The sequence below is a fragment of the Hibiscus syriacus genome, unplaced genomic scaffold (assembly GCF_006381635.1).
Source record: "Hibiscus syriacus cultivar Baekdansim isolate YM2019G1 unplaced genomic scaffold, ASM638163v2 tig00111848_pilon, whole genome shotgun sequence".
NCBI lineage: Eukaryota > Viridiplantae > Streptophyta > Magnoliopsida > Malvales > Malvaceae > Hibiscus > Hibiscus syriacus.
This window is the reverse complement of record NW_024063201.1, coordinates 4,414,525-4,440,644: the sequence shown is the minus strand read 5'-3', so window position 1 is coordinate 4,440,644 and position 26,120 is coordinate 4,414,525. Positions and strand designations below refer to the sequence as shown.

The 26,120-nt window shown below is 35.6% G+C and overlaps 3 protein-coding genes, 2 non-coding genes and 2 pseudogenes across 5 annotated transcripts; 2 read left to right on the top strand and 5 right to left on the bottom strand.

The window, feature by feature from the left end:
* Window positions 1-2,645: 2,645 nt before the first annotated feature.
* On the bottom strand, window positions 2,646-4,732 carry LOC120172310 (annotated as a pseudogene).
* On the top strand, window positions 4,722-6,899 carry LOC120172318 (pentatricopeptide repeat-containing protein At2g30780-like). The gene is made up of 2 exons (XM_039179798.1): window positions 4,722-5,289; window positions 5,442-6,899. The coding sequence occupies exons 1-2, from the start codon at window positions 4,831-4,833 to the stop codon at window positions 6,561-6,563; spliced, it is 1,581 nt and encodes a 526-aa protein (XP_039035729.1). The 5' UTR covers window positions 4,722-4,830; the 3' UTR covers window positions 6,564-6,899.
* A 1,657-nt stretch (window positions 6,900-8,556) lies between these two features.
* TRNAP-UGG lies at window positions 8,557-8,628 on the bottom strand. The gene has a single exon. It is a non-coding gene; the product is annotated as a tRNA-Pro (tRNA).
* Window positions 8,629-9,680: 1,052 nt separating this feature from the next.
* LOC120172265 (histone H2AX-like) lies at window positions 9,681-10,393 on the top strand. Its single transcript, XM_039179763.1, has 2 exons — window positions 9,681-9,936; window positions 10,039-10,393. The coding sequence occupies exons 1-2, from the start codon at window positions 9,739-9,741 to the stop codon at window positions 10,258-10,260; spliced, it is 420 nt and encodes a 139-aa protein (XP_039035694.1). The 5' UTR covers window positions 9,681-9,738; the 3' UTR covers window positions 10,261-10,393.
* A 6,728-nt stretch (window positions 10,394-17,121) lies between these two features.
* TRNAP-UGG lies at window positions 17,122-17,193 on the bottom strand. Its single transcript has one exon. It is a non-coding gene; the product is annotated as a tRNA-Pro (tRNA).
* Window positions 17,194-18,805: 1,612 nt separating this feature from the next.
* LOC120172309 lies at window positions 18,806-20,018 on the bottom strand. Its single transcript, XM_039179793.1, has 3 exons — window positions 20,011-20,018; window positions 19,329-19,368; window positions 18,806-19,209 (listed from the first exon to the last, which is right to left on the bottom strand). Exons 1-3 carry the CDS (start codon window positions 20,016-20,018, stop codon window positions 18,949-18,951), a joined length of 309 nt encoding a protein of 102 aa, XP_039035724.1. The 3' UTR covers window positions 18,806-18,948.
* A 20-nt stretch (window positions 20,019-20,038) lies between these two features.
* LOC120172308 lies at window positions 20,039-23,660 on the bottom strand (annotated as a pseudogene).
* Window positions 23,661-26,120: the final 2,460 nt, after the last annotated feature.

Sequence of the window (26,120 nt, the reverse complement as noted above, 5' to 3'; positions counted from 1 at the left end):
ACTTCCAAATACATGGAGGTTTGAATAATCAGCTGGTTTTCCAGTCCACATCTCCATTGGTGTCTTCAGCTCTATTGCAGTTGATGGAGCTCGATTCACCAAATAACAGTCGGTATTGACTGCTTCTGCCCAGAATGATTTTTCTAGGCATGCATCCCTCAATATTGCTCTTATTTTTTCTAACAAGGTTCTATTCATCCGCTCTGCCACTCTATTTTGTTGAGGAGTGTTCGCCACTGTGAACTGTCTTTTGATGCATTCTTTCCTGCAAAAGTCATCAAATTCTTCGTTTGTGTATTCTCCTCCATTTCTGTTCTGAAACACTTGATCTTATTTCCAGAATCAAGTTCCACCCGCACTTTGAAGTTTTTGAAAGTTAAAACACGTCTGACTTCTTCTTAATATGGTACACCCAACATCTCCTGGAGTAGTCATCAATAAATGAGACAAAGTATTTTGCTCCGCCTAGGGATGTTACTGGTGCTTGCTATACGTCATAGTGAACCAATTCTAGAACACTTTTGCCTCTAGAATTTGATGTGTTGAATTTCAACCGGTGCTGCTTACTTGTTATGCAATGCTCACACAAAGTAAGTGATACCTTTGTTAAGCCTGGAAGTAGCTTTTGCTCCACAAGGACTTTCATTTCTTGTTTTGACATGTGTCTAAGTTTTTTATGCCATAGCATTGCAGAATCTGAACTACATGAGGCAACAGAGGCTTCTGCTTCTATCAATGTCTCTCCCTTCAGCATGTACAAGTTTGTAACTATCTTTTCACCTTTTAGCACCACAAGCGCTCCACGGAACACCTTCATGATTCCTTTCCGTGTTTCAATCTTGCTAGCATTATTATCCAACAATCCGTAGGATAATAAATTTTTCTTCAGACCTTTCACGTGCCGCACATCTCGAACAACTTTAATTGTTCCATCATACACCTTCAATTTGATGGTTCCCACGCCAACGATCTCTAAGGCATGATCATTGCAACTATACACAGATCCTCCTGAGATAGGTTCATAATGATGGAACCATTCTCTTCTTGAGGTCATGTGATATGTTGCTCCTGAATCAATGAGCCATATGTATGCATATTTTTTCTTCCTTCCACGGTGGTTGACGCTTCATAGCATAGAGCATCTCCATCATCTGAAGTATTTGCGGTATTACCTTGTGGATTGGAGTTTTTATTTAGACTCCAACAATCCTTCTTCAAGTGACCCTTCTTTCTACAGTTGTAGCACTTTAAATTCTTCTTGCTCCTCAACTTCGATCTACTATGTTTGCAACTGCTGCTTTGGCCATATTCTATTGATATCCCTCTCATCGTTGTCAATGCTTCTGCTTGTTGCAGATTTACTTGTCTGTCTTCCTTGTTCTTGCACCGATTTTCTTCTTGAAGAACAGCAGCTGCAACGTCATCGAAGACTAGACTGGTGATATTATTGTTTGTCAAGTTGATGATGAGTTGATCATACGAATCAGGTAGACTTTGAAGTAGAAGTTCAACACGTTCTTGTTCTCCTATTGTACATCTTAAGGATGTAAGCTGAGAAAATAACGTGTTCAGTTTGTTTAAGTGCTCCGTCACTGAAGTAGATTTTGGCATACGGAGAGTGTACAATTTCCTCTTAAGGAAAATTTTATTGTGCAACGATGTGGCCTCGTACAATTTGGTGAGATGATCCCATATCTCCTTAGCTATCTTCTTTTCCTCGATGCTTGACAATACTTCATCTGCTAATGCTAGATGAAAGTTTGTCATAGCATTCCCGTCCATTTCGATCCATTTTTTGTCATCTGTAAAATCTACTGGCATTTCACTGATAGCTGCTAGACAACCGTCTTTCCTCATGATGCCCTTCATCTTCAATTTCCACAATGAGAAATTTCTCTCATTGAATTTTTTAATATCAAATTTCGTTGCCATAGCTTCTTTTACGGATAGCTCCCACTATTTCACTATCGTGAATAGTTCTTTAGAACCTTCAAAGAATGTGTAATACCTTCCTACTTTCTTATGTTGGAGGATCTACTTTTTGGTGGCAACCACAAAGACAATAAACAGATATTACACACTCAAATCTGGCTCTGATACCAATTGTTGCGGAAGACGGCTATCGGATAGAGCAAAATCGCAACTGATAATTTGAGAAAATAAAAAATAGAGATAAAGATGACACAAAATTTACGTGGAAAACCCCTAAATAATATTGAGTAAAACCCACGGGCAACGGTAGAAGAAATTCACTATGAGAAAATAGGAATTACAATCTCTCTCGATCTAACAAGGAGAAAACAATGATAATTCTCTCTTGATAAAAAAGAGAAAACAACTCTCAAGAAACTCTCTAAATTCTCTCTAGTATTGGAAGAAAGCTAGAATGTTTTGTGATGGTTTTGAAGCTAAATGAGCTAGGTATTTATAGTTGAAGTTTTAAGGACTAATTTGTAAATACCCTAAACTTTAGTGACTAAACTTTGTAATTTTCCCTTTCTCATTTTCAAAAATTACAACCCTTTTTTTGACTTATCATATTTCGGTGGATTTAATTTATTTATTTTTCTCCAATTTCAATTTGCACCGAAAGGTGCATTGAATTTTCAACATTAGTTGCATTCAGTAACTAGGTCCAAAGCAATATTTATATACACATAGCAGGGTTTTCATACAGAATCAAGGATGAAAAAGGGAAAGCGTTTGCATTGTTTATTTATGTACAACTAAAATTTCATATGCATGGTTTAAACAGCATACAGATCAATAATCACATCATATAATGGTGTATGTATAACTTACACTCTTACAGATGTTACAGCGGGTGGCCCTTCAATAGTAATATCTCCTTCGGATTCTCTTCGTGTTCACAGGGGCTGGTGCTTCTCTGCTGCCGGGGAATTCCCACCTCATCAAATCCCCGTCCCAAGAAGAGCTGATCAGCATTGGGTAGTATGGGTGCCAGCTACAGTCTCTTACCGGAGATGTATGGTTCTGGAGTGCTGCAACTTGGGCTCCGGATACCTGTATTCACTGCTCATGTTATCCTCAAATTTCGGTAATTTGTTGGCATAAAAACGCACTGCATGACATCTTTATATAACGCCAACACTGACTTTTTAGTTATGGTTCAACATAATGCATGCAATGCAACTACAACTCTTCAGCTCAAAACTCCGTCGAGTAACAATTTTGAATCTAACAGGGAGCACCATCATGTACTAATATCAGCTCATTATATCAATATTGTATGTCATAGTGGATAGGACACTAAATGCAATCTATAGGATAAGTAATATCGAAATTTGGGTTACTTACCATGTCATAAATATAAACCCGAGAATCATGCAATCCTGTATAAATATACTTTTGACCCGTACTGCAATAACAGGTTCAAGAAAATGATGACTCGTTAATAAACACTTCAAACCATGGACAACAGTAAGAAGATAAATAAAATAACTCGCAAACAAAAAGATAACTAAAGGATCACTGAAGTTTCAACTTAGAGAAAGAAATCACAACAACACTCACCTGTATTCCGGGGAGAAGTAACAGCGAATAAGAGTTCTCAAGACAGAGTGACCTTTATAAAGTAGCCACCGATTGGTCACATGGGTGTTTCAAGTCTCTAGCTTATGGGGGATAGTCCATCCATCTGTAATCCCATTCATAGTTCCTAAACCCTAAATTACTGCAATAAGATGATAAAAAGTCTTTAATTTAATCTACTTTATTATATTCAAACGAGGATGATGTTGAAGAAAGCATCAATAGCATTGGCTTCCATGAACTCGGTCCTTCGTATTTCATGAACTCCTAATCTATTTTCCTAAGTCGAAGCCCAATTTCAGAGCCCAACCGAAAGACGGTTACGACACCATCCTCATGTATAAAATCATGTATTTTTCAAAAGCATTATTATCTCTCCTCTCATTTCTCAACTCTAAAGAAAATTGCTTTTTCTTTCAATTTTTCCATCCTCCCTAGAAGCACACCAATAGAAAGAAAATATATGTTTTTCGACCATTCCAATTTGCTTTCCACTTAACCAAGCAAAGCATTAATGTTGATATAGATGAGGCAAGAACTTTTCAAATATATTACAAATGCAGGAGAAAGGATTATAAATTGTGGGCTCTCAAGTTCGAGAAAATGTGTCTGCATACAATATAACGTTCATTATCATTCGACAATAAGAATTCTAAACAATTACTATCTTATAATCACTCTAAATTAATAAAAGAAACTATCACATCATAAATTATCTAATACATTTATTCTAAGAAATTACACCCTTCGAATAAAAATAAAACAAATAAAGAGTTGCACACTAGATAATTTTTTTTAATAATATCATTAACATATAATTTATTAAAATATTAATTTAAAATAAATTGTAATATATATTTTATGTTATAAATATAATTAGTTATATATATATATATGATATATAAACATGAAACAATAACACACCAATAATATACTTAATATTGTCTAAAGTTTAATTAAATTGAAAAAAATTGTATCTTAATTATACAAAATTAGATCAAAACCAAGTAGATAAATGGTGAATGAGCATTTTATCTTTGCAAGAACGGTATATACAAGTGGAGGCTGGGGTTCGAAAGTCACCCGACCCGGTCCGGTTACTCCAACCGAAAGCAACTTTAAGGGCAAAGTGTAAGATTTGCGATCCAGAGTTTCGCTTCAGCCACCAAATTTGTAGCATTACCGTCTCGATCTTAGAATCTTATTTGTTCGCTAAAACCCTCCTTAAACCTTAAAAGCTTCTGGAAAGAAAACCCCCATGTCTCCATTAAAATCCCAATGAAGCGCGTTTTCAGAATCTACGACGCAGCAGCAGCAGCCAAATCGGAGCTGCTATTTAATCTCCACAGGCACCATTCGAAGCCCATATCTTTAATCTCAACATCATATAATCTTCAAAGACCGTCTCTTTACAGATTTTATGGAGACACCGTTGCCCCCACAACTGAAATCTCCAATAACATTATCAACTTGTTCATTGAGAAGCTTTCTCTGGCGGAGACGCAGTTCTGTCCCAAATCGGAGACGATGCAGAAAGTGATTCAGCTCAGGGATGAATTGGTAGTAAAGGTTGGTTCTTCAGAGGAAGTGGCCAAGATTTTGGAGGAGAGAGGGGATTGCTTACTTGGGAGTTATAGAAATCAGGGTGATGTGCCTGTGCGTACCAAAGAAATCCCTGACCGTATTTTTTCAGAGTTGTTGAAAAATCTGGGTTCTTGGCCTAATTTGGCCATGGAGGTATGTTTTTCTATTCTTCTTTTTGAAAATTAGAATTTAGGATGAAATCAATCTGTGTTTTTGTTTTTGTTGGGGGGAGTGTTTTTAGGGAGTTCCATTGTAGACATTGGTATTTATTAGCATTTTGTTTTCATATTAAACTGTTTCTTCAGGTATTTAATTGGAGGAGAAGAAAGATAGAGCAAGGCTATCCCTTGACGCCGGAAGAATACGCTAGTGGTATCACCATTGCTGGTAGGATTAAGAATGTAGATCTTGCTGCCGAGCTCTTTTCCGAAGCTGAGAGTAAGCAGCTCAAGACGACGTCCACTTACAATGCGTTAATGAGTGCCTATATGTTCAATGGCATCATTGACAAATGTCAATTAGTGTTTCGGCATTTGAAAAGGGATCTGAGTTGTAGTCCTTCGATTGTAACATATAACATTCTTATATCAGTCTTTGGCCGTTTGATGCTGATAGATCACATGGAGGCAACATTCGAGGAGGTCCAACGTTTAAATCTCTCCCCTAATATAAATACCTATAACAATTTAATTGCTGCGTATGTGACTGCTTGGATGTGGGATAGGATGGAAAGTACTTTTGGTTTGATGAAAACTGCACTGGTTAAGCCTAATATCGGCACTCACTTGCTGATGCTTCGGGGATATGCACACTCAGGGAACTTGGATCGAATGGAAGAGACATTCCGAATGTTAAAGCTTCACGTGGATGTCAAATCCCCATTGATTAGAGCCATGATATATGCATATTGCAGGAGTTCTGTCAAGGACAGGACTAAAAGGGTTGAGGAACTTTTAAGGCTAATTCCAGAAGATGAATACAAACCTTGGTTTAATGTGTTGTTGATTAGACTTCATGCTCAGGAGAATAATTTAGATAGCATGGAGAAGTTGATTTATAAGGCCTTTGAGCACAAGACCGCTGTAGTGAATGCTCCTTTGATGCGTTGCATTATCACTGCATATTTCCGTTGCAATGCCATGGACAAACTGTCAAGTTTTATAAAGCGTGCAGAATGTGCTGGATGGAGAATCTGCAGGTCTTTGTATCACTGTAAAATGTGCATGTATGGATTACAGAAGAGCTTGGAAGAAATGGAGAATGTTCTTAATGAGATGGATAATGTCCGCATCGATTATACTAAAAAAACGTTTCTGATAATGTACAAGGCATACTTAATGTGTGGTAAAAGGCATAAGGTTGAGACGGTAGTGGGTTTAATGTGCAAACGTGGTTATCGATTTCCAATGGAAGAATTTCTGTCATGATAAACCTCTTGTGCAGCAATACACCAGAAGAAATTGCAGAATACGATTAACTGATTAGCATGTCTGGTTCATCACGATCACAGCACTGAACAGAGATTTGAAATCACCCTTAGGTACATATCTTGTCTTGGTTTGATATGCTATCCCAAGTGATAGGTGTTTCTTTTTTGAAATGTCGCTAGGAAATGATACATCATGTATTCAGCCCCATCCTCTAATGCTTCGCCTGAGCTTTTTCCTCCAAATTTTATTGTATGAATCAACAGCCTTAATACTCTTTACAGACATTGTGAAAGTATTCATCTTAATAACAATTATCACTTGATCTTATCCTGATATCTTATATTTATGCCTTTTTTGTCTTGATTAAGGCAAGCACCAATGGTAGCTCCAAGTACATTGAGCTGGTTGGATATTATAGGGTTGCACTTGTAATTGGTCAGCTTTACTAGTTTAGGAGAATATGGCTGGAATTGGATTTTAACTATTAGTTGCTGTAAATTTATTAAAAGTGTCACTCTTACTGTATGTTTTTCATTCTTTTTCAGGCGGCATAAAAACCTTTCGAGTCTATTTTTGCCTAACACGACGTTATTTGACAGTAATTCTGAAAATTCTGCATTTTGTCCGATTTCCTTCATGTTGATGCTCATTTTTCAAACTGAATGAAGATATTCGTTTTTTTTTGTCTTTAGTGTTATAATACTGCAATTAACTGGCTATCCGCAGAAAGTGCTACATTTCTTGATGGGCTAAGATTACCCCATAAGAAGACTGCCAAAGGGAATGAATAAAACTCTCTAGGACATTCAGGATTATATCATGTTCTCACTTGCTGCATGCTTCATACCTTATGGAAAAAACTTGACTAATCTCTGTAGAAAGTAGAATTGTAGGAATTAGAAAAAGACCAGAACTTGTTCACCTTTAAACTCCGGAAATGATAATATGTTGGCAATTTTGATTCTTTGTAGTCTGAATTACTCGGCCCGGGTGCCTTCCGAATGGGATCATAATCATTGGGGTGATCCTATTTTGCTTGCTTGGTGTAGTCTTGTTCTTAGCTTATGTCATTTTAGGTAGCGGTAGGGGTACTCGAGCTCTCTTATTACACGACACGAGAATCCTGTCATTAGGTCAAGAGGTTATCGGCAACTTGTGATATTGCTTACATTGAAGGATTAAAATCGAACTTTAGGTGTTGAAGATGTCGTGCCTGGAACTTTTACGTGTCTAACAGGCTATGCTATATATTCATATAAACTACAGTGGCAGAGCTATTGAAATGCATTGGGAATTCAGAATGCTAGCTATTTTCTTTCGCTAATGATGTAATCTAATCACATATGTGGGAAGGTTTAAATTGGTAGTTGTGTGTTTCACCCGCCATAAGGCTTAAACTTTCAGTTTTGAACTCCTCTTTGATCCGATTCAACCCAAATAATATGACAAGAACATCTAATGAAATGGTTAAAAGAATTCAACTAATACAAAGAAAAAAACACACATATTTCCCAAACACCTCATCTGAATTCCTTTGTTTCTCCTATTCTATCCTTCCTCTACTTTTTTATCCTCATTAACCCATTGAAAGAGACAACAATTCGAGATCTAAACCAAGACTGTTTGAAAGAAAAATAAGCAACATTAAAAATATTGAAAGGAAAAAAGATTGCGAGATGGAAACTGAGATTGTAAGAGCAGAGTGTCTGAGGCAACGATGATCTACCATTCAGTGTGTTGGATTTTCCAAGTGCTGAATGGTCATTTACTTTAAAAAGTCATACTTTTCTTATGGAACAAGTTGGGAGGATTTGGTCTAGTGGTATGATTCTTGTTTAGGGTGTGAAAGGCTCCGAGACCAATTCTCGGAATGCCCCTCTTCTCTTGTCTTGATTTTGTAATAGTATTTTTTATTTTAGACTAAAAGTCCACGTGTCACCCTCTAATGCACCCAAATTATAAAAAAATAAAAACAAAATAAAACTGAGATGGGGCGTTCCGAGAATCGAACTCGGGACCTCTTGCACCCAAAGCAAGAATCATACCACTAGACCAAACGCCCATTGCTGTTAAAGTTTCACAACAATATATTATAATGATCTTAAACATATGTCATTTTTGGGTGAAATGCAACGACTACCGTATGGATCTTATAGTATATATTTTTTATTAATTTAAGATAATACAATATAATATTTGTTTAAAGATAATTTTTAATCTTTTGACATTAAACGTTCGTACTTTTGATATTCAAACTCGATCTCAAGAAATACCAACAATTATTTTACCACATAAATCACTTGGTTTGTACAATTTATATTGTATTTGATTGAATTAATTGTGAATCGAAGAAAGTATAATATTGTGATAAGAAGACTTCTAAACTAAAAATCGTAGGATTCTTAAGTTCTAAATTATAATGCTATCCATTTTATTTTAGTACTGATTTTAAAAGATTATATTTTGACTATTTTTCTTTTTATTTGTTTTATTGAATTGTTAATTTTTATTAATTTAATGACATATATTAACACAATTAATTAAATTTAAATTTATTTATAAAATTTAAATAGAATATAAATTTAATTATATATTTTAAATAAAATATAAATTTAATTATTAAATTTTAAATGAAATATTAATTCATTATTTAAATATAACTAAAATGTCCTATCATAGATCACATCATTAACTACTAATAACTATCTTTGATGCATCATTAGTCACTGACGACCAATGAACCCAAATAAAAAATTGAGATCTAAACAAAAATCAAATTGTTGAAGTACTAAGATTTTAAGGTATTATTAGCAATCAAAAGAAAATTTGCAGATTTTTATTTGGATTTATAAAAAATAAAGACGAGAAATTATTTTTTTTTAAAACGTTTTTGTTACCGCCTATTCTAAATATTTAATTCCCACCAAATTCCAAATAGTTTAGTTCCCCCGCACTGGGGATCCAAGTGATGCAAATCCAACCAACCAAAACAATATCCACGTTGGAAATCCGTGCATAACAAAAGCGAAGCCAGGTTGGCAATCCGCGTGAAACTCACAGAACCAATAAGAACAAAGCTTCTCTCTTATACCCCACGAAACCCAGGCTCTCCATCTCCCACCAAAACTATTTTCAAAGTTGACCAAATCTCTCCCTCTCAAAATCTGAAACCATGAGCTCCGCCGCTGCAACAACCAAAGGAGGCCGAGGCAAGCCCAAGGCCAAGGCTGTTTCCCGATCCAGCAAGGCCGGACTCCAATTCCCCGTCGGCCGTGTAGCACGATTTCTTAAGAAAGGACGATATGCCGAGCGGATCGGATCCGGGTCTCCCGTTTATCTCTCCGCCGTCCTCGAATATCTCGCGGCCGAGGTTTGTATAATCGGAACTTTCTCATTGTGAAAATGGATAATCTCTGGATATTTCGATGGATGGAGAAACTGATCCGTATGCGATTTCCCTAATAATTTACAGGTTTTGGAATTGGCTGGGAACGCAGCAAGGGACAATAAGAAGAACAGAATCATTCCAAGGCATATTCAGTTGGCTGTTAGGAACGACGAAGAACTGAGCAGGCTTCTGGGCGGTGTGACGATTGCTAACGGTGGAGTTTTGCCTAAAATTCATCAGAGTCTGCTGCCAAAGAAGGCCGGCAAAGGAAAGGGCGACACTTGTTCTGCTTCTCAAGAATTTTAGTGTGCATTTTAAGTAATACATTTTGGTCTGTTAGCTGGGTTTTGTTGATAGAATGAATTGCAACCAAGTTTGATTTGATATGTATAAATTTTATTTCTTGGTAATAAAATGGAAGAACTGTATCTTTTGTTCATTCGTGTTTTTAATATTCTGAGTTAGTTGTGTTTAATGAGTTGAACGATTGTGATCAGCCTGAATTTGATTTAATTAAGTTTAATTTGGGTTGATTTGATTTTGATTAGAGCATGATTTATGATTTTAATGAGCTGAATCAAGTAAAGTTTAATTTGATTTAATAAGTTTGTGACTAGCTTGTAACTTTTTTTTTATAATTTTTAATATTCTTTTTTAATTTTTTTTTAAAAAAATTATTAATTTACTAATATATAATAAAAATAAAAATTTATAATTTATCAATTTTATAATAAACAACCTATGTTAAATTATTGTATTGATTATTTTAATATATTTGTGGATTACTATTTTGAAGTTTAGAGTTTGAAATTACTTCAAATATTATTTTGGTATTTTTTATAGAAAAAGTTTTATTAAAAATAAAAAATATCCATAATTACAATGAAGATTTACAAGTATAATTGTAAACGTAAACTAAATTATAATTAGGACATTCTTCTATAACTATGGATACAAAAATTAGCAACCTATATCACACACAAGGACCAAAGAATGAAAAGGTTAAAAAACCTAACAAAAATACTCAAACAAAATATAGATACAAAAAATTTGAATGTATCAACAAACGAACCATAAAAAGGGATAGAGCTATTAAAATACCACCGACAAATCGCAAATCAAAGTCAAGCGATGTGAAAAAACTATCAAGAAACGTAAAACGCGTATCCAAATCAATCTGAGAGTCCAAAGCATGGAAGATCAACATGATAACAAAAAAGTGTTATCTTGATCAATCGTGGCGATGTTAAATTCAACCCTGAAAAAAAAGATAAACAACAAAAAAACCAAAATTGTTAAAAGATAAATGTATCACAAAGACAAAGATAAACTTGTAATAAAGACATATTTTTTCCTAAAAACCTAAAAAAAAAGACAATCGACAGTCGACAATCAATATCAAAATTAATGTCGTCGTAAGCTAAACAAAATTAAAGAAAAAAATTTGATTTGAAGAATAGAAAATAACACAAATTACAAAGCAGAAAAGGGAATAAGAGAAAAGAATTAATTAAATTTAGTAACTTATATTTATATTAAGCTCTGTATAATATTTGTTTATTGAGAAAATAATTTCAGTGACCGAAAATGCTTTATAATATACGATTTTAATTAATTTTTTTATTAGCAAAAATAACCAACAAAATCGCAACGCGAACTCCTATTTCGCAACACAGTTTCCAAATTCGCAACGCGAACATGAAAATTTTTGCAACGCGAATTTCGCAACATTAATTACCGATATAGCTAAACACAACTTCACAACGTGAATTTCGTTTTCGCAACGCTAATTACCGATATAGGTAAACACAACTATCGCAACGCGAATTTTATTTTCGCAAATCGAATTCACTAATTTCGCAACTTAATTACCGATATAGGTAAACACGGTAGAAAAAATCCGGTCAAAAATCCGAATTCGCCAATTTGAAAACTGATTTGCGAATTTGACAAATTCGTGTTGCGAAATGTAAAATCTCGCCTCTTAAAGAAAAAATCATTTCGACAGTTCGTTTGTTAGGTTAAAGTTAAACGAAAGAACGAACGAACATGAACATACCCTTGTTCGTGTTTGTTCAATTCATTTACAGGCATAGGTTTAGCTGAGTGATTCATACGTGGACTTAGCAACTGGGATGTCCCAGGTTGAAAACCACTCCAGTGCATTTTATGTCCTTTAATTTTTTCTTTAAGAGGCGAGATTTTACATTTCGCAACACGAATTTGCCAAATTCGCAACTCAGTTTTCAAATTGTCGAATTCAGATTTTTTTACCGGATTTTTTCTACCGTGTTTACCTATGTCGGTAATTGAGTTGCGAAATTGGCGAATTCAATTTGCGAAATTTGCGTTGCGAAAATGAAATTCGTGTTGCGATAGTTGTGTTTACCTATATCGGTAATTAGCGTTGCGAAAATTTCTATGTTCGCGTTGCGAATTTGGAAACTGTGTTGAGAAATAGGAGTTCGCGTTGCGATTTTATTGATTATTTTACAAATCCAAAAAAAATTAGTTAAAATTATATATTATAAAATATTTTCGGCACTAAAGTTATTTTCTCTTGTTTATTTTACCTATAGTTAAATTCACCAAAATTTTAATAAGTTTTAACGAGGAATAAGTTTTTTTAACAGTCAAGAGTTGAGTTAAATTTTAATAAGCAACGAGTTGAAAAATACTCTACTTTTGATCAACTTGCTCTATAAATAACCTTGTTTTAAGCCAATTTCAACTTCACTTCCTAATTTAGTACCAACATTAAAGAACACCACTTCATTTTAATGATTTTGATCACCTAACTTTTAATTTCATCAATTTGCTCACTGAACTTTACATATTGAATTATTTTTCTAACTCTGCCGTTAATTATTTAATGGTGTTATGACATGGTATAGGCTTCAAAACGACATCGTTTCGATGATTAAAATAGGAGAAAGAGTAGAGTTCAGTGACTCATGGTGTAATTTACCCTTTTTCATTCTCTTCTTCATTTTATCTCCACCGGGCACCACATCATTTTCATTCTGATCACTATCGACCGTCGTAGATGTGAACAACCAGGTTCCAAATTTCATGGGTCAGGTCGTCTCGACCTCCTGAGTCTGGATATGGTGGTTGTTTCACCGAAAATTATCCCAAAACCCATTAATTTGGACTGAAACGTTTCGCTTTTCCCACTTTCAATATCAAATTTATGGACTTCGGAGCAAATTCCGAAAAAAATGAAGGTTGGATTTGGACTCAATGTGTCGAGGCGAAACGACGCATCCCATTCGGCAGTGGCATGACTGTAACATCTCAATTATCGGGTCAGTGACCAGAATGTAAGAATGTTAAACTCAGTAGTTGAATTAGGATAAATTGATAAATTCAATGATTTATGGTGGAATTTCTGTGTAGGGCTAGATAAAATTTTTAGAGTAGTAGAAGGGCATTATGGTATTTTCAAGAAGGATTTTTTATCTTCCTTTTTAAAGGAGATAAACATGTGGGTTTTGGAAGAAAAGCAAAGAGATGTATGGAAACCCATTTCTTATATCTTCTTCTACTGTGAGCTCCACTCCTAAAGGTAAGATTCCGAAATTGGTGGTTTTCTTTTAATTTTTGGTTTGGTAATGGAAATTTGAGTGTTATATAAGCTTAAGGAAAGCTTATATAAGATTAAAAAAACAAGAGGAGTGGATTAGAAGTGAATTTATAAAATGGGTGTTAAGATGAATTGTTGATATAATGTAGTTTTTGAAGTTTTATTTGGATATTTGACTTGTCAATGATCAATTTAAGAAGGTAGAGTAATAGAAATGATTAAGAACATGTTTGAAATTTTGGTATGATTTTGAGATATAAGTGTTTATACAAGAATTTGGATAATTAGGAGTAGTAAATGAGGACAAATTAGTTTGGAAGTATAAGGGTGAGCTTAAAGGCTTAATGTGTGTGGAATATAAGATATTTAGGAGAATTTTGATTGATTTTTGAACTGAAAATAGCCATTTTGGGCATAGAGTATTGGTACCGTTAGAACAATACTGATACTTCAAGGGTTAAATCTATGTATTTCTAAAGGTGGTATCGATACTAGTTGAAGAAGATATCGATACTGAGTTGGTAGTATCGATACCATGGGTATGGTATCCATACCATTTTCAAGATACAACTCCAGAACCTCGGAATAGTATCGGTACCGTCAGGAGGTATCGATACCCCTGAAGGAAAGTATCGGTACTGTAGGGGTAGTATCGATACTTCTAGGCATGATATGAAAATTTAGTGTTTCTTTCATCTCAAGTTATCATGATTGATTATAAGTGATTCAAAGTACGATATTGATTTTCGATTGTTTTGTGTAGTTGTTGAATATAATCAACTTCTGGTTAGCTCGACATATTCAGTACCGAATCAAAAGTGTTAAGGATTTCGCTTAGGACTTCAGTGAGGCAAAGGTGAGTGCAACTTCTCGGTTTTGTAATAGAATTGAGGAAGGCTTGCGATAAGTCAACCTCAGTGTTTTCGATCGAAAACCTTATAATTTCTTTTATGTTATATTACAATGTTTTATTCAATTTATATTATATAAGTTATGTTTTATGATTATATGATTATGGAAATGTGACCTTTGAACAAGAGTATATGAAAAGACTCTATGTGAAAGTAACTATGTGAATAAGAGACACTTCAAATAGTGATTGAAAATAATTATGTAATTAATAGCCCAAGGTATATGTTTGAGGATTAGAGGTATAGTTGGCATGCCAAGAGTCGAGGGTTTTATGTGGCACTTCGGTGCAAACTATGTGGCACTTCGGTGCAAACCTATGTGGTCCTTCGGGACAATTATGTGGTACTTCGGTGCAAATTACGAGTTGTGGTGACAACATTAGTGCATAACGTCAATGTACTCAAATACCTAGAGTTCTCAGTAATATACATCGGACATTTGGAACAAAGCTAAACAAAGTGAATAATATACATAAGTATACCTTTTTTATATGGAAAATAAGTTGAAATTCTTTATAAAATGTTTCGATAAAAACCAATAAAGATTTTGTTTATTAAGTTAGCACTTTTAGTATTTGCCTCAGTAAGTCATCGACTTAGCGTGTGATTTCCTCACACGTAGGTTTAAAGAAAGCTGAAAACTGATTGGTTGAGGATAGCATACCCCGTGAAGATCAGATAAGGACAAATTAAATGTAGGTTTTTTTTGTTAATTTTGTAAAATGTTGGCATGTATTATACGTTTAATTTGAAATGCTCTGATCGATTTTGTAAACTCGTATATTTGGTATTTATGTAAATTATTAAAGCTTTTATGTAAATATGAATATGAAATTATTATCTTATTTAAGTTAAGGTTTATACCTTTTTATGTTGATCAAAAATTTAAATTTGTTCTTATTTGTTAATTACATATGTTTTGAAAAGCCAACGTGACATATCGGATTCGTATCCGGGTAGGATACGGTGTGTTACAATGAACACTTATGTTTTTATTTTATCATTTTAATTATTTTATATTATATAATAAAAATGCCACGTCATCAACTGTTATATAGAAAACAGTCGAGTGAGAAAAATGATTTGATTGTAAAATTCAGTGAGCAAGTTCAGGAGAGTATAATTCAGTTAGGAACATTGTAGTTTACCCTTTTATTTATTTTAGTTTTACAAAAATGAGGATCCTCTTCGTAGGGTTTATTATTTTTACAATGAAGGTGTTTGATTCAGTACCAGATGATCCGACATTCTTTCTCGGTGATTCCCCAACATTATGGTTCATTAAACCATTGAGAATTGATGCAAAATTTGCATAATCTTACTTCCACCAAGTCCCTAGCAGATATGCTTGTGAGTTGTGACAGCTAAATCACTCTTAGTAACTCCACCTGCAATTTATACATTACAGTTCTTACTAGAAAGATTTTCATCAGTGTCATTTTCTAAATAAACAGAGGTCAGTACGCATTTGTTCCTTCATGTTGAAGTTACTAGAATTGGTTTCAGTATCTCCTGACATTTTTTTACTTCTGGCAGAAGCTAGGTTCTATTCTTCTGCACCAACACTGGTGAATGAAGCATGAATCAACCTTTTTAGGTTGTTGATGCTTACAGATTAATCTACCTTTTATTTGCTTGCACTTATATCCGTTTGGTTTTCTTTTGTGACTCAACTCCTGATAATTAGGGTTCCATGATGAACTAGAAATGTTGTGATTATATCTCCTCGCAGAGTGCTTTCTTCGAATACACTCAATTGCAACTCCTCCTAATTCACGGAAGGGGATTCTACAACAAATGGGTTCTTCACCTCCCTGAAGATGTGTGATGGTATTCTCTAGACCTTCACATGTATTCTCTTTGTCAATTGAATCAAGAGCATCTAAACATGGGGGTTTGCACCTCCCTCTTCCTTTGACACATTCTTTTGACTTCTACCACTGTCAAAGAGAGTTGCAGTCTTGGTCCTACAACTTCCTTCATCCTCACTATCAAGCTCACTTGGTTCCATATGACCCATATCATCGTCATCAGCAGTATCCACCACTACTGTGTCAAAGCAAGCTTTATCCACCTGGGTTTCATTTTCATTTATTGGACTACCAAGCACAGCAATATCATGAAAAAGCGGAAGTTTTTTCATACCCATCTTCATCAAACACACCAAGTCTCCATCTTTATTACTTCCTATATCATTACCAAGAGGATAAAAAATATTTAGACCCACTCTTATAGTATTTATTTTGATCAAACTTGACTCTTTTCTGGGTTATTAACGAGAATCCCTCAAGAAATAGGAAAGGAAAAGAACCAACAATAAAAATATTGAAAGGAAAAAAAGATTACCGGATGGAGACCGAGACTCCAAGAGCAGAGTTTCTGAGGCAACGATGATCAGCCATTCAATGTGTTGGGTTTTCTCTGTGATGAATGATCATTTGCTGGGAAAACTCAAATTTTCTCAAGTGATTCATGGTAAAAATAATAAAGTAAATGAACAATATCATATTTATGAAGATTAATTTCAACGAGGGCATTTGGTATAATGGTATGATTCTCGCTTTGGGTGCGAGAGGTCCCGAATTCAATTTTTTTTATTTTAGACAAAAACCCACGTGTCACACTCTGATGCACCCAAATTTAAAAATTAAAAAGGCTAAAACCTGAAATGGGGCGTTCCGAGAATCGAACTCGGGACCTCTCGCACCCAAAGCGAGAATCATACCACTAGACCAAACGCCCGCAATTGTTAAGGTTCACGACAATATTTTATAACTATAGAAAACGTCTATCATTTCCAGCGGACATGCAACTCAAGTTGGTATGAAATTTAAAACGTATATCATTTCATCAATTGCTCGTCTAGCTCAGTTGGTAGAGCGCAAGGCTTTTAACCTTGTGGTCGTGGGATCGAGTCTCACTGAGGACAGTTCATAACGGAGGTCTTTTACGGAAGCGGCTTTCAACCTTGTGTTGGGGGCAGCCTACTATCCTACCTCCCCCTTACCCTATTATATATGGGAATAGGGTCAGCTCAATCATTGAATAAAATGTGAATAGAAGAAAATATAATATTGTGATAAGGGTGCTGAATTTATTATAACAATATGTTTTATTTAAATGAGACCTAAACAATATTATTAACATGTACGAAGCTAGGATTCTAATTCAAGGGGCAACGTATAATAAAAAACGAGAGGGATAAAATCAAAATAAACTAAAATAGGAAGGGCAAAATTAAAATAAATCAAATTTGAAGGTCTAAATACATATTTATCTTTATAAAGTTGTATCCACATGAAATTGTCTTCAAAAATATAATTTGGAGGACACACATTTACCTATGTGAGAAGTCATCTAGATGATATCTTTCACGTTGATGTCATTCAATATAAAAAAAAACAGAAAATAATGAGCCAAAAACTATACAAAATTTATTTTAAAAAACAATGTACGCAATTGAACAATGATGTTTCAACATCAATAAATATTTAAAAAATTATATTTAAATACTTTAAAAAACTCATATCAACAAAAATGTGGAATTTAAGAACATTGTAACAAAAACTTGTTGATTTTGAATTGTCAAAAGATAATTCTTAAATTTGATTAGACTTGTTTCAATATGATAGATAAAAATATTTTTCAATTTAATTTTGTACTTTAAATGTAAATTTTAATATATATTATTTATTTATTTAAAAAATACTTGTATGCATGGAACTATCTAGATATCCAATTTTGATAAAGTTGAAGTAAAAGGGTAATGAAGTTTTGGGATTATAATACCTTAGATTTTGATTCTAGGCTAAAAAAAATCGCCTTGGACTTGCATGAATTGGAACAAGGCCTAGTATCATAAAACAAAAAGAATAAAAATAAAATCAAGTAAAGAAATGGTGCAGTCACCAGCTTTGGTTTTCAGTAATGTGATGGCACCTGGAATCAAACCATGCACCTTGGTTCTTAAAATCCCTACTGTTTTCATAACGTACCAGCCTACTCTGTTGTAGACTGTTTGTGCTAGGGAATAGAAACCGGTATTTGTACACCTCAACGGGAGAAGGCGATTGACCTTCACATATTTCCAACTTAAACACCCTATATGAGACTGCTAGCCATTGGACTACAATTCAAACTCAAGAAATAATCCCAAATTTTATTTCTCCAGCACAATTATAGAAAACAATAGGATAATCTGATGTAGTATCAAGCAGAAATGTGGGGGGGGGCATCCATGGGATTATGCAGATATTCTCATGGTATACATCAGATTTCCAACCCATATTTACTACAAAACTGCATTTTACCTTGAGAATTGAGATGCACAATATCAACAGGCAAGTAACCAGCATGGTTCCCGCTAAAGAATTTCGTGTTTCATGAGTAGTGTTCATGGCACTATTACATAAATGAAGCACAATTCATAACAAAAACGAACTGAAAGCACTGAGCAGTTTAAACAGTACATACCAAGTACTTACTCAAAAAATCAACCTACAACTGCTCTATTCGTTGGATAATTAAGCTAACAGCTGCATTCGCCGACGAGAATGCCCCATGAAAGCTTTCCCGATAAGAAATGGATTCTAGTTCTCTAGCCATCTTCAAAAGAATCTCACCCACGTCTGATTGTTTCTCCAACAAAGATTGATAAAATGACTGGGCAGCTACCTTGCTGATCTCAACATTTGTTTCCTCCGGACAGTACTCATCATCCAACCATTTATGCAGTGTAACTCTGAGCCACTCTGATTCCTACAAGGGCAAATGGGTACTATGAAAAAAAAAACTACATAACTTTGTTCTTCTAACACTAAAAACGAAACCCAGATCAAGTAATTTAAAAATTAAAGTGAAATTTCAATAATGGGTACCTCCAATGCCTTTGAAGGGAGTAACCAGTCGTCCTCAGGTCTTCGATTAGGGTTTCAGCGTCTTGCCCTTGTTGATTCCCTCGTGGTTCCGAAAAAGACTCAGATCGTAGAGCGATGACCGAACGTTGGGTTCTTTTGAGAGTAAGATTGGGGTTTTGAATTGAAGGGGGTTAGGTGTTAGCGGACGGCTAAGTTATTGGAATTTGAGATGGTTGCCGCAACGATTGTGAAGGGAAAACATATGGATTTCATGGTTTGGCCAAGTATTTCTATTTGTCTGGTCGATGATTGTGCGTTGAGGGTTTTCTTTGTTTCAGAAAAGGAGCAAACTTGTTTGATAGTGGTAAAGACGAAGAGATTTCCGAAATTATTGTAACAGATATTCCCGGAATTTGGTTGGAAAATCGGCGGGAAAATAGAGATGCCAACTCAGCTCAGTGGTGTTGTCTGGTGAGTAAAATATTTCCACCAGCCATGGCTGGATAATACTGATTTTTTTCAGGGTGAAATACGGATTTAGTCACTCGTCTATTTCCACGGATCCATTTTAGTCACTTCTCAATTCTCATCCAAGAAAAATATTTATGGTATACAAATCCATTGATTAAAGGTAAAACTTTTATTCTAGAATTATCCATGTTTGATCATCTCTAAACATAAACCATCTCTGCAAACAACTTACAGATGCATATACATAATATGCACGTAAATGCAGCAATTCGAGATGCATGCAGTATCCAAGACTGAAATCTCTTTAAAAACAACATAACTTGAACAACAAACAACTTTATTCAAAGATTGTGCATTGCCATTGCTTTGCTTCAACCCCAAGGAAAAGCTCTGAACATATTACCATAATCAAGATTTTTAAAGGCCTTTCAGTAAGATCCTGATTTGGGCGTGCTCGAATTCGGCCTCTCGATTTCTTCCCAGGGGCAGATCACCATCCTTTGGACCTGGTACTGAAATTTCCTGTAAAGATTTGATCATTAAACCAAAAGTCTCAAACTAGAAAATTCATGGCAGACGTGATTTGTTTTAGGCAGAGTTTGTGTTCCGTTTTGGACTTAACTGCCATGGATAATGATCTCCAATCAACATCATATCCCCATCTTCATCGACATAGGTTACATTCCAGCCGCTGCTTCCATCGATCAATCTTCCATTGAAATCAAACATGCGATCGAGCTCAATGATGAGGTCTTCATATCCATTGAATCGATGGAGATCAATTGATCTTCCAAGAGCAAGTCCATACTTCAGCACCTAAAAGAGAAAAGAAAACGATCAATACGTACTTTGAAACGCTCTATCGACTGAGAAATTTATGGAAAGGTAGCAGCAGTACCTTGGTGCAACTTCGGTTGCCGACAAAACAGCAGTTGTTGCATTGCTTGCTAGATATACACTTAGAAGGTTCCTCAACACTCGATTGTGATGTAGGAGGAGTCGAACAAAGACGTTTTACCTCACTAGAAGTGAGTACTTGTGGTGAAGGGAGCTCTGGTGAGCCATTAACTAAATTTACTCCGAAAAGCATATATCTATGACCACCTTTTGGTTCAGACAAGATCCATTTTCATTCCTCCATTCTGGAGAATCAACATTCGGAACTGAAAACCTTTTGCTAGCACGAGCATCATCGTGAACTCCATGAGAGTAGAAGGCTGTGCTGGTGGTGTACTGATAAAACGGGTTGCAGATTGAAATCTGAATCTCTGGTTTCTTATGCATCTTCTGTTGAATTGAGGCCCAACCATGACTTTGCGGGAGAAAATGTGGTAATGATTGTTGTAGTGCACCGGATTGATTCGCACATGTATCTCTATCTTCTTGACCTTGCAAGACCCCTGAGCTACTTTGGGATTGACATTTAGGTGAACCATGCAACATGCCTGGTAAAGAAGAGATTATGATCAGTTTCTGCAAAAGTATACATTGAATCCGGAAAAGAATATTGACTACCTACCGTCCATAAGCAAGCTAGAAAAATCAGGGGATGATGCATCATTAGAGCGAGCCCTCTTCTGAGAATGCAGAGCGAAAGGTTTCTTCATCCTAGTGACTTCAGTCGGATCGATCGTCCAAGGAAAACTCTTTTAGGGAGCACCAAACTCGATGTGGGATTATCCCATTTCACCTAGAAATCATAGAAGTCCATGAATGGATTGAGTACAAGAAAACTAAACTAGAAACCAGGCATCTATCATCAAAGGTCATGCATGCAAAACAGCACACGTTACCTTCAGACATCTCCATTTAGAATTGGGCCACCTAATATGATCAACGTCTTCAATGCCGACAATAGTGCCAAGGGCTCTGGTTTTTAATTAGAATATACTAGGTTAAAGGAAGGTAGGGATTAAAATCATGCTTCAAATTATCCACAAATGATAGTGTAATCACCTTTGTTCCCTGGATTCTTTGCCTTTTATAGGCATTCTAAATCTTGTCCCAATGCAGTAGTTGAATTGAACTGACTTCAGATACTGATCAAGTGGGGTGATAAATTCAGAAGACCTTGTCCTGCAAAGAAACAAGAGAATTAATGCCTTTTCTCTTCTAGTTCCAGTGTGACAATTGAAGTTTTATGTTACATTGAACTTACCAAGGACGGTAGTAGACAGTAAACATGCTTCGGTAGAAAGCGCATGTAAAGCATTGGCAAGTATTCCATGTCGCATACTGTGGCCAGATATGATCGATGGGGGCGGATTGTTCAGTAATGTCGACATTGCTCGACGAACTCCAACACCGAACTCTCCATTTTCCCCTCTATAGAAGAACAATATAATGTTTTTGCTTGTAATATTCCATAAGACCAAAATTCAGATATCTAAGTAAATGAAACATCAAATCACGTATATGGTATACGGCGGAGGGTGTTGCAGAGAGCGAGAGATAACCTTAGAAAGATAAATGTATCCTCAGCAGCAAGCTTCTTTGAAGTGACAAAGTTACTCCAGCCGCTGGTAAGCAAATGCCTTTTTGGCTGGCCTACATGTGGGAACACATAGTCCATAAGTTCCAAAAGAAACAAGAACAGTGCAAAGCTGTAGACTATCACTACGATTGGTGGAGGAAAGGGAAGGAAATTACCACGAAAAACATGTCGAAAACACCATCGATGACCGTGCAAGTCCGTCGTGAGAAGTTGCTGCTGCGGGGTTTCCTGAGACATGTCCTGCAACAGTTCAAAAATAAATGTTTTGAACATGAAAGCACCAAAAAGACCACAAAATTTTGAATAAAATGGAGATACCAACCAAGGGTGGAAGACACCTATCATCGGCATGTCGCTTTGGGATAGAGCATCCACCGTGCGTGCCTATATCCGACGGAGTTAGCTTCTTACTGAAGAAATGTGGATACATTTGCCGAGGCAACGCTCGATAATTTCTATGCTCCATACTTAGCTCATTTTGCTGGTAATCCATAAAAAAGAATTGATTATATATAGAGCAAATATCCAAGATTTAATTGAAAAGTGAACTGAATACTATATATAACCTCTGCATCTGGAAGCAATGTAAGTTGTGCATAGATCTCATCTGTGCCAGGCTCAACCTGCAATGCCGAAACATCACAAACAAACAACTTATAATGAGATTTGGTTGCCTGCTAAGAACTGATAAAATACGCATACATGCATGTTTACTTGATACCTTAAGCTCAACATGCAACACCCTGCATATGATCATGGAAGGTAATTTGTAGATAGGCATTTCCATAGTGCCATCTTCATTTATGTATGCCTCAACCTGAATCGAAGGCTTAATCATAAGATGTTCGAATATTGGTATTTGATTCATTAATCGATTATTTGGTTATAAAAATAAAATGAAATAGAACCTGTTCCATGTGACCTTGAGGGAAGTAAAGGACTTTTTCTCCAGTGATTGGCACATAAACAGAAGAACCGGCGCATGCATACCATAGTTTATTATACATATCACACCTTTCTCCTGAATTCACAGCAAAACCAAGCCACAAACGCTCAAAAAACAAAAGAATGAAATAAACCACTTCTGCTGATGATTGAACCAACTGAAAACAAAAGGGACCCCATCTCTGCAGAATAAAAGAACTAGCAGCATTGAGTTGGGACCATCAAAAGAAAATATGATTGATTAGTTTCCACTGTTTATTTCTTTTTGGTGCCACAGATAGAAACAAAAGACAATTCAAGATGAAAAGACTGATAAAAAAAACACAATTTGCAAAGAGTTTTAAAATGGAAGTAAGCTAAACCTTGTTTGTGTTGGTCCTGGTTGTTTCCATTGTTGCAGATTCGTCTACTGGAGTTAGATAGAACCTTTGCTTTCGAACCATTCCGTTTACCATCCATCTCTCCTTTCTAAAGCTAAAAAAGGAAGAAGAAGCAGAGAGAAAGAGAGAGGGGAAGGGGAAGGCAAAGGCAAATGGTGCTTATGTATAAGTATAAAGTATTTGTAACCTACAAATAACAAAATGACAAAAGTTGACAGAACACATAAAAAAAAAAAAAAAAGAGAAAGAGAAAATCGCCTGTGACCAAAAATGCCTTATAATATATGATTTTAACCAATTTTTTTGGGATTTGTCAAAATGACCAACAAAATCGCAATGTGAAATAAAAATCGTAACGCGATCTCCAGAATCGCAAATCAATTCCCAGAATCGCAACGCGATTATGAAGAATCGCAATGCGATAGTACAAATTCGCATTGCGATTTTCCATAATCGCAACGCGAATATGAAAATCACAACGCGAACATATAAATCGCAACGCGATTCTGACTATCGCAACGAGTATCCGTAAAATCGCAACGCGTATCCATAAATCGCAACGACAATATATAAAATCGCAACGCGTATCCGTAAATCGCAACGAGAATACGTAAATCGCAACGCGTATCTGTAAATCGCAACGAGAATACGTAAATCGCAATGCTTATCCGTAAATCGCAACGACAATACGTAAACCGCAAAACCGCAACGCGTATCCGTAAATCGTAACGCGATTTTTAAAGCGCCATTATAATCGCTACGCGTATTTTATTTTCAAATTCCAAACACGAATATTAATTATCGGAACACTGAACCGTCCACAGTATATCCCGTAATCGCAACTCATAACCTAAAACCTAAAAAAAATCACAACTCAGTCCCATCTCCATTTCTCACTCTCTACGGCGAAATCCGTCCCCATCTCCGAAGATTTCCGTCCCCATTTCCGGCAAAATCCCTCACAACCATTCACGGTCAGAAATCCCTCACAATCATTCAGAAATGGAAAATCAACCTCCGAGGGTTAGTTTTTTTAATTATTTTTATTTTAAAATTTTTGCATTATTTTAGGTTTTTCATATTGAAATTGATGATAAGTTTACTGGTAATTTCAATAATAGATTAATCATTTCACTTAGATTTCTTATTAAATTCATTCGATTGCTGCCAATACTGCTAAACTGTTTAGTCTTTAACCCTGTGATGTTAGTATTTGTCTTTGTTTTGTCTTTTGGTTGAAGTAATGTAATCCATTAAAGTTTCAATTTGCAGAAGAAGAATAGTTTTTAAACTTAAAATCGCAACATGAAAATGAAAATCGCAACACGAAAATGACTATCGCAACGAGAGAAATGAAAATCGCAACGAGAGAATCGCAACGCGAAATGAAAATCGCAACGAGATAATCGCAACGCGAAACCAAAATCGCATTACGATTTTCATTTCGCGTTGCGATAGTCATTTCCGCGTTGCGATTTTCATTCTCTCGTTGCGATTTTCATTTCAACCAAAAGACAAAACAGTGTTGCAAATTTTAGTTTCAAGAATAAACTACTACTCTTTATGTTTATTGTTTTTTGGTATATCTTCACAGTGTAGTTTTTGGTATATCTAACTTGGTATGTTTATTGTTTTTGTAGAAATTTTTTTCGGCTTCATTGACATTAAGGAATAAAGTTAGCCTAGCCACTACAATTGCTTCGAAGCTTTCACCTGCACAAAGAAAATTGTTTGAGGAAACCTGCTTCGGGCCATGGCTGAGAGTACATCATCTGGGTGGAGATGCTAATTTGACCCATTTGTGGCTTCAGACCATGACTAGCGATCTACCCGACAGTATACAACGTGGTGAGGAAGAGATATGGTTTCATTTTCCACCGGCGTATACTTGTTTTGGGCGGAAGGAGTTCTGCTTAATCACTGATCTACGATTCGGACACGATGATGTAGGCCGGTACACTCGTCATATCACCCGCCCATCATGGTTATCCCGGGTTTTTCCTGATGAGTCAATAGAGAAGCCGAACTTACACGTCGAAGACATGAAGAAATTGTTTAATAAGAAAGATGGTTTTACTCGGATGAATGACGTCGATGTTGTCCGAGTATGCCTTCTAGTACTTTTGTATGCCGGCTTTTTAGGCAGAGAGGCCAGACAACCTATTCCTCAGGAGCTAATATTATTGGTAGAGGACCTAAATGCATGGGAATCTGTTTTCGTGGGGTTCGTATATATGAAAAGCTACCTGGACTAAGTTGTCGTCTGCCTTTGATGACCGCAAAAGTTTGTGTGGCGATGGGTCGAAATACACTTTCTCAGGCTTTGTTTGGGCCTTTAAGATAAGAATTTCTATATAATGTTTTCAAAATTATAATTAATTATTTAACAATTACTAATGTTTGTTATTATATTGTTTGTAGATTTGGATATTCGAGGCTTTCCCCTGCATGCGGACATATGCATTAAAAACTTCAAATGATATTCCTAGGGCTATTTCCTGGAAGAGGAAACGTCTGTTAGAT

Coding starts and splice junctions, on each gene's coding strand:
- LOC120172318 (XM_039179798.1), top strand. CDS start 4,831: ATGAAGCGCGTTTTCAGAATCTACGACGCAGCAGCAGCAGCCAAATCG. Junction 5,290..5,441: donor GGCCTAATTTGGCCATGGAG/GTATGTTTTTCT, acceptor CTGTTTCTTCAG/GTATTTAATTGGAGGAGAAG.
- LOC120172265 (XM_039179763.1), top strand. CDS start 9,739: ATGAGCTCCGCCGCTGCAACAACCAAAGGAGGCCGAGGCAAGCCCAAG. Junction 9,937..10,038: donor TCGAATATCTCGCGGCCGAG/GTTTGTATAATC, acceptor AATAATTTACAG/GTTTTGGAATTGGCTGGGAA.
- LOC120172309 (XM_039179793.1), bottom strand. Junction 19,210..19,328: donor TCCCTTCAAAGGCATTGGAG/GTACCCATTATT, acceptor TTGCCCTTGTAG/GAATCAGAGTGGCTCAGAGT.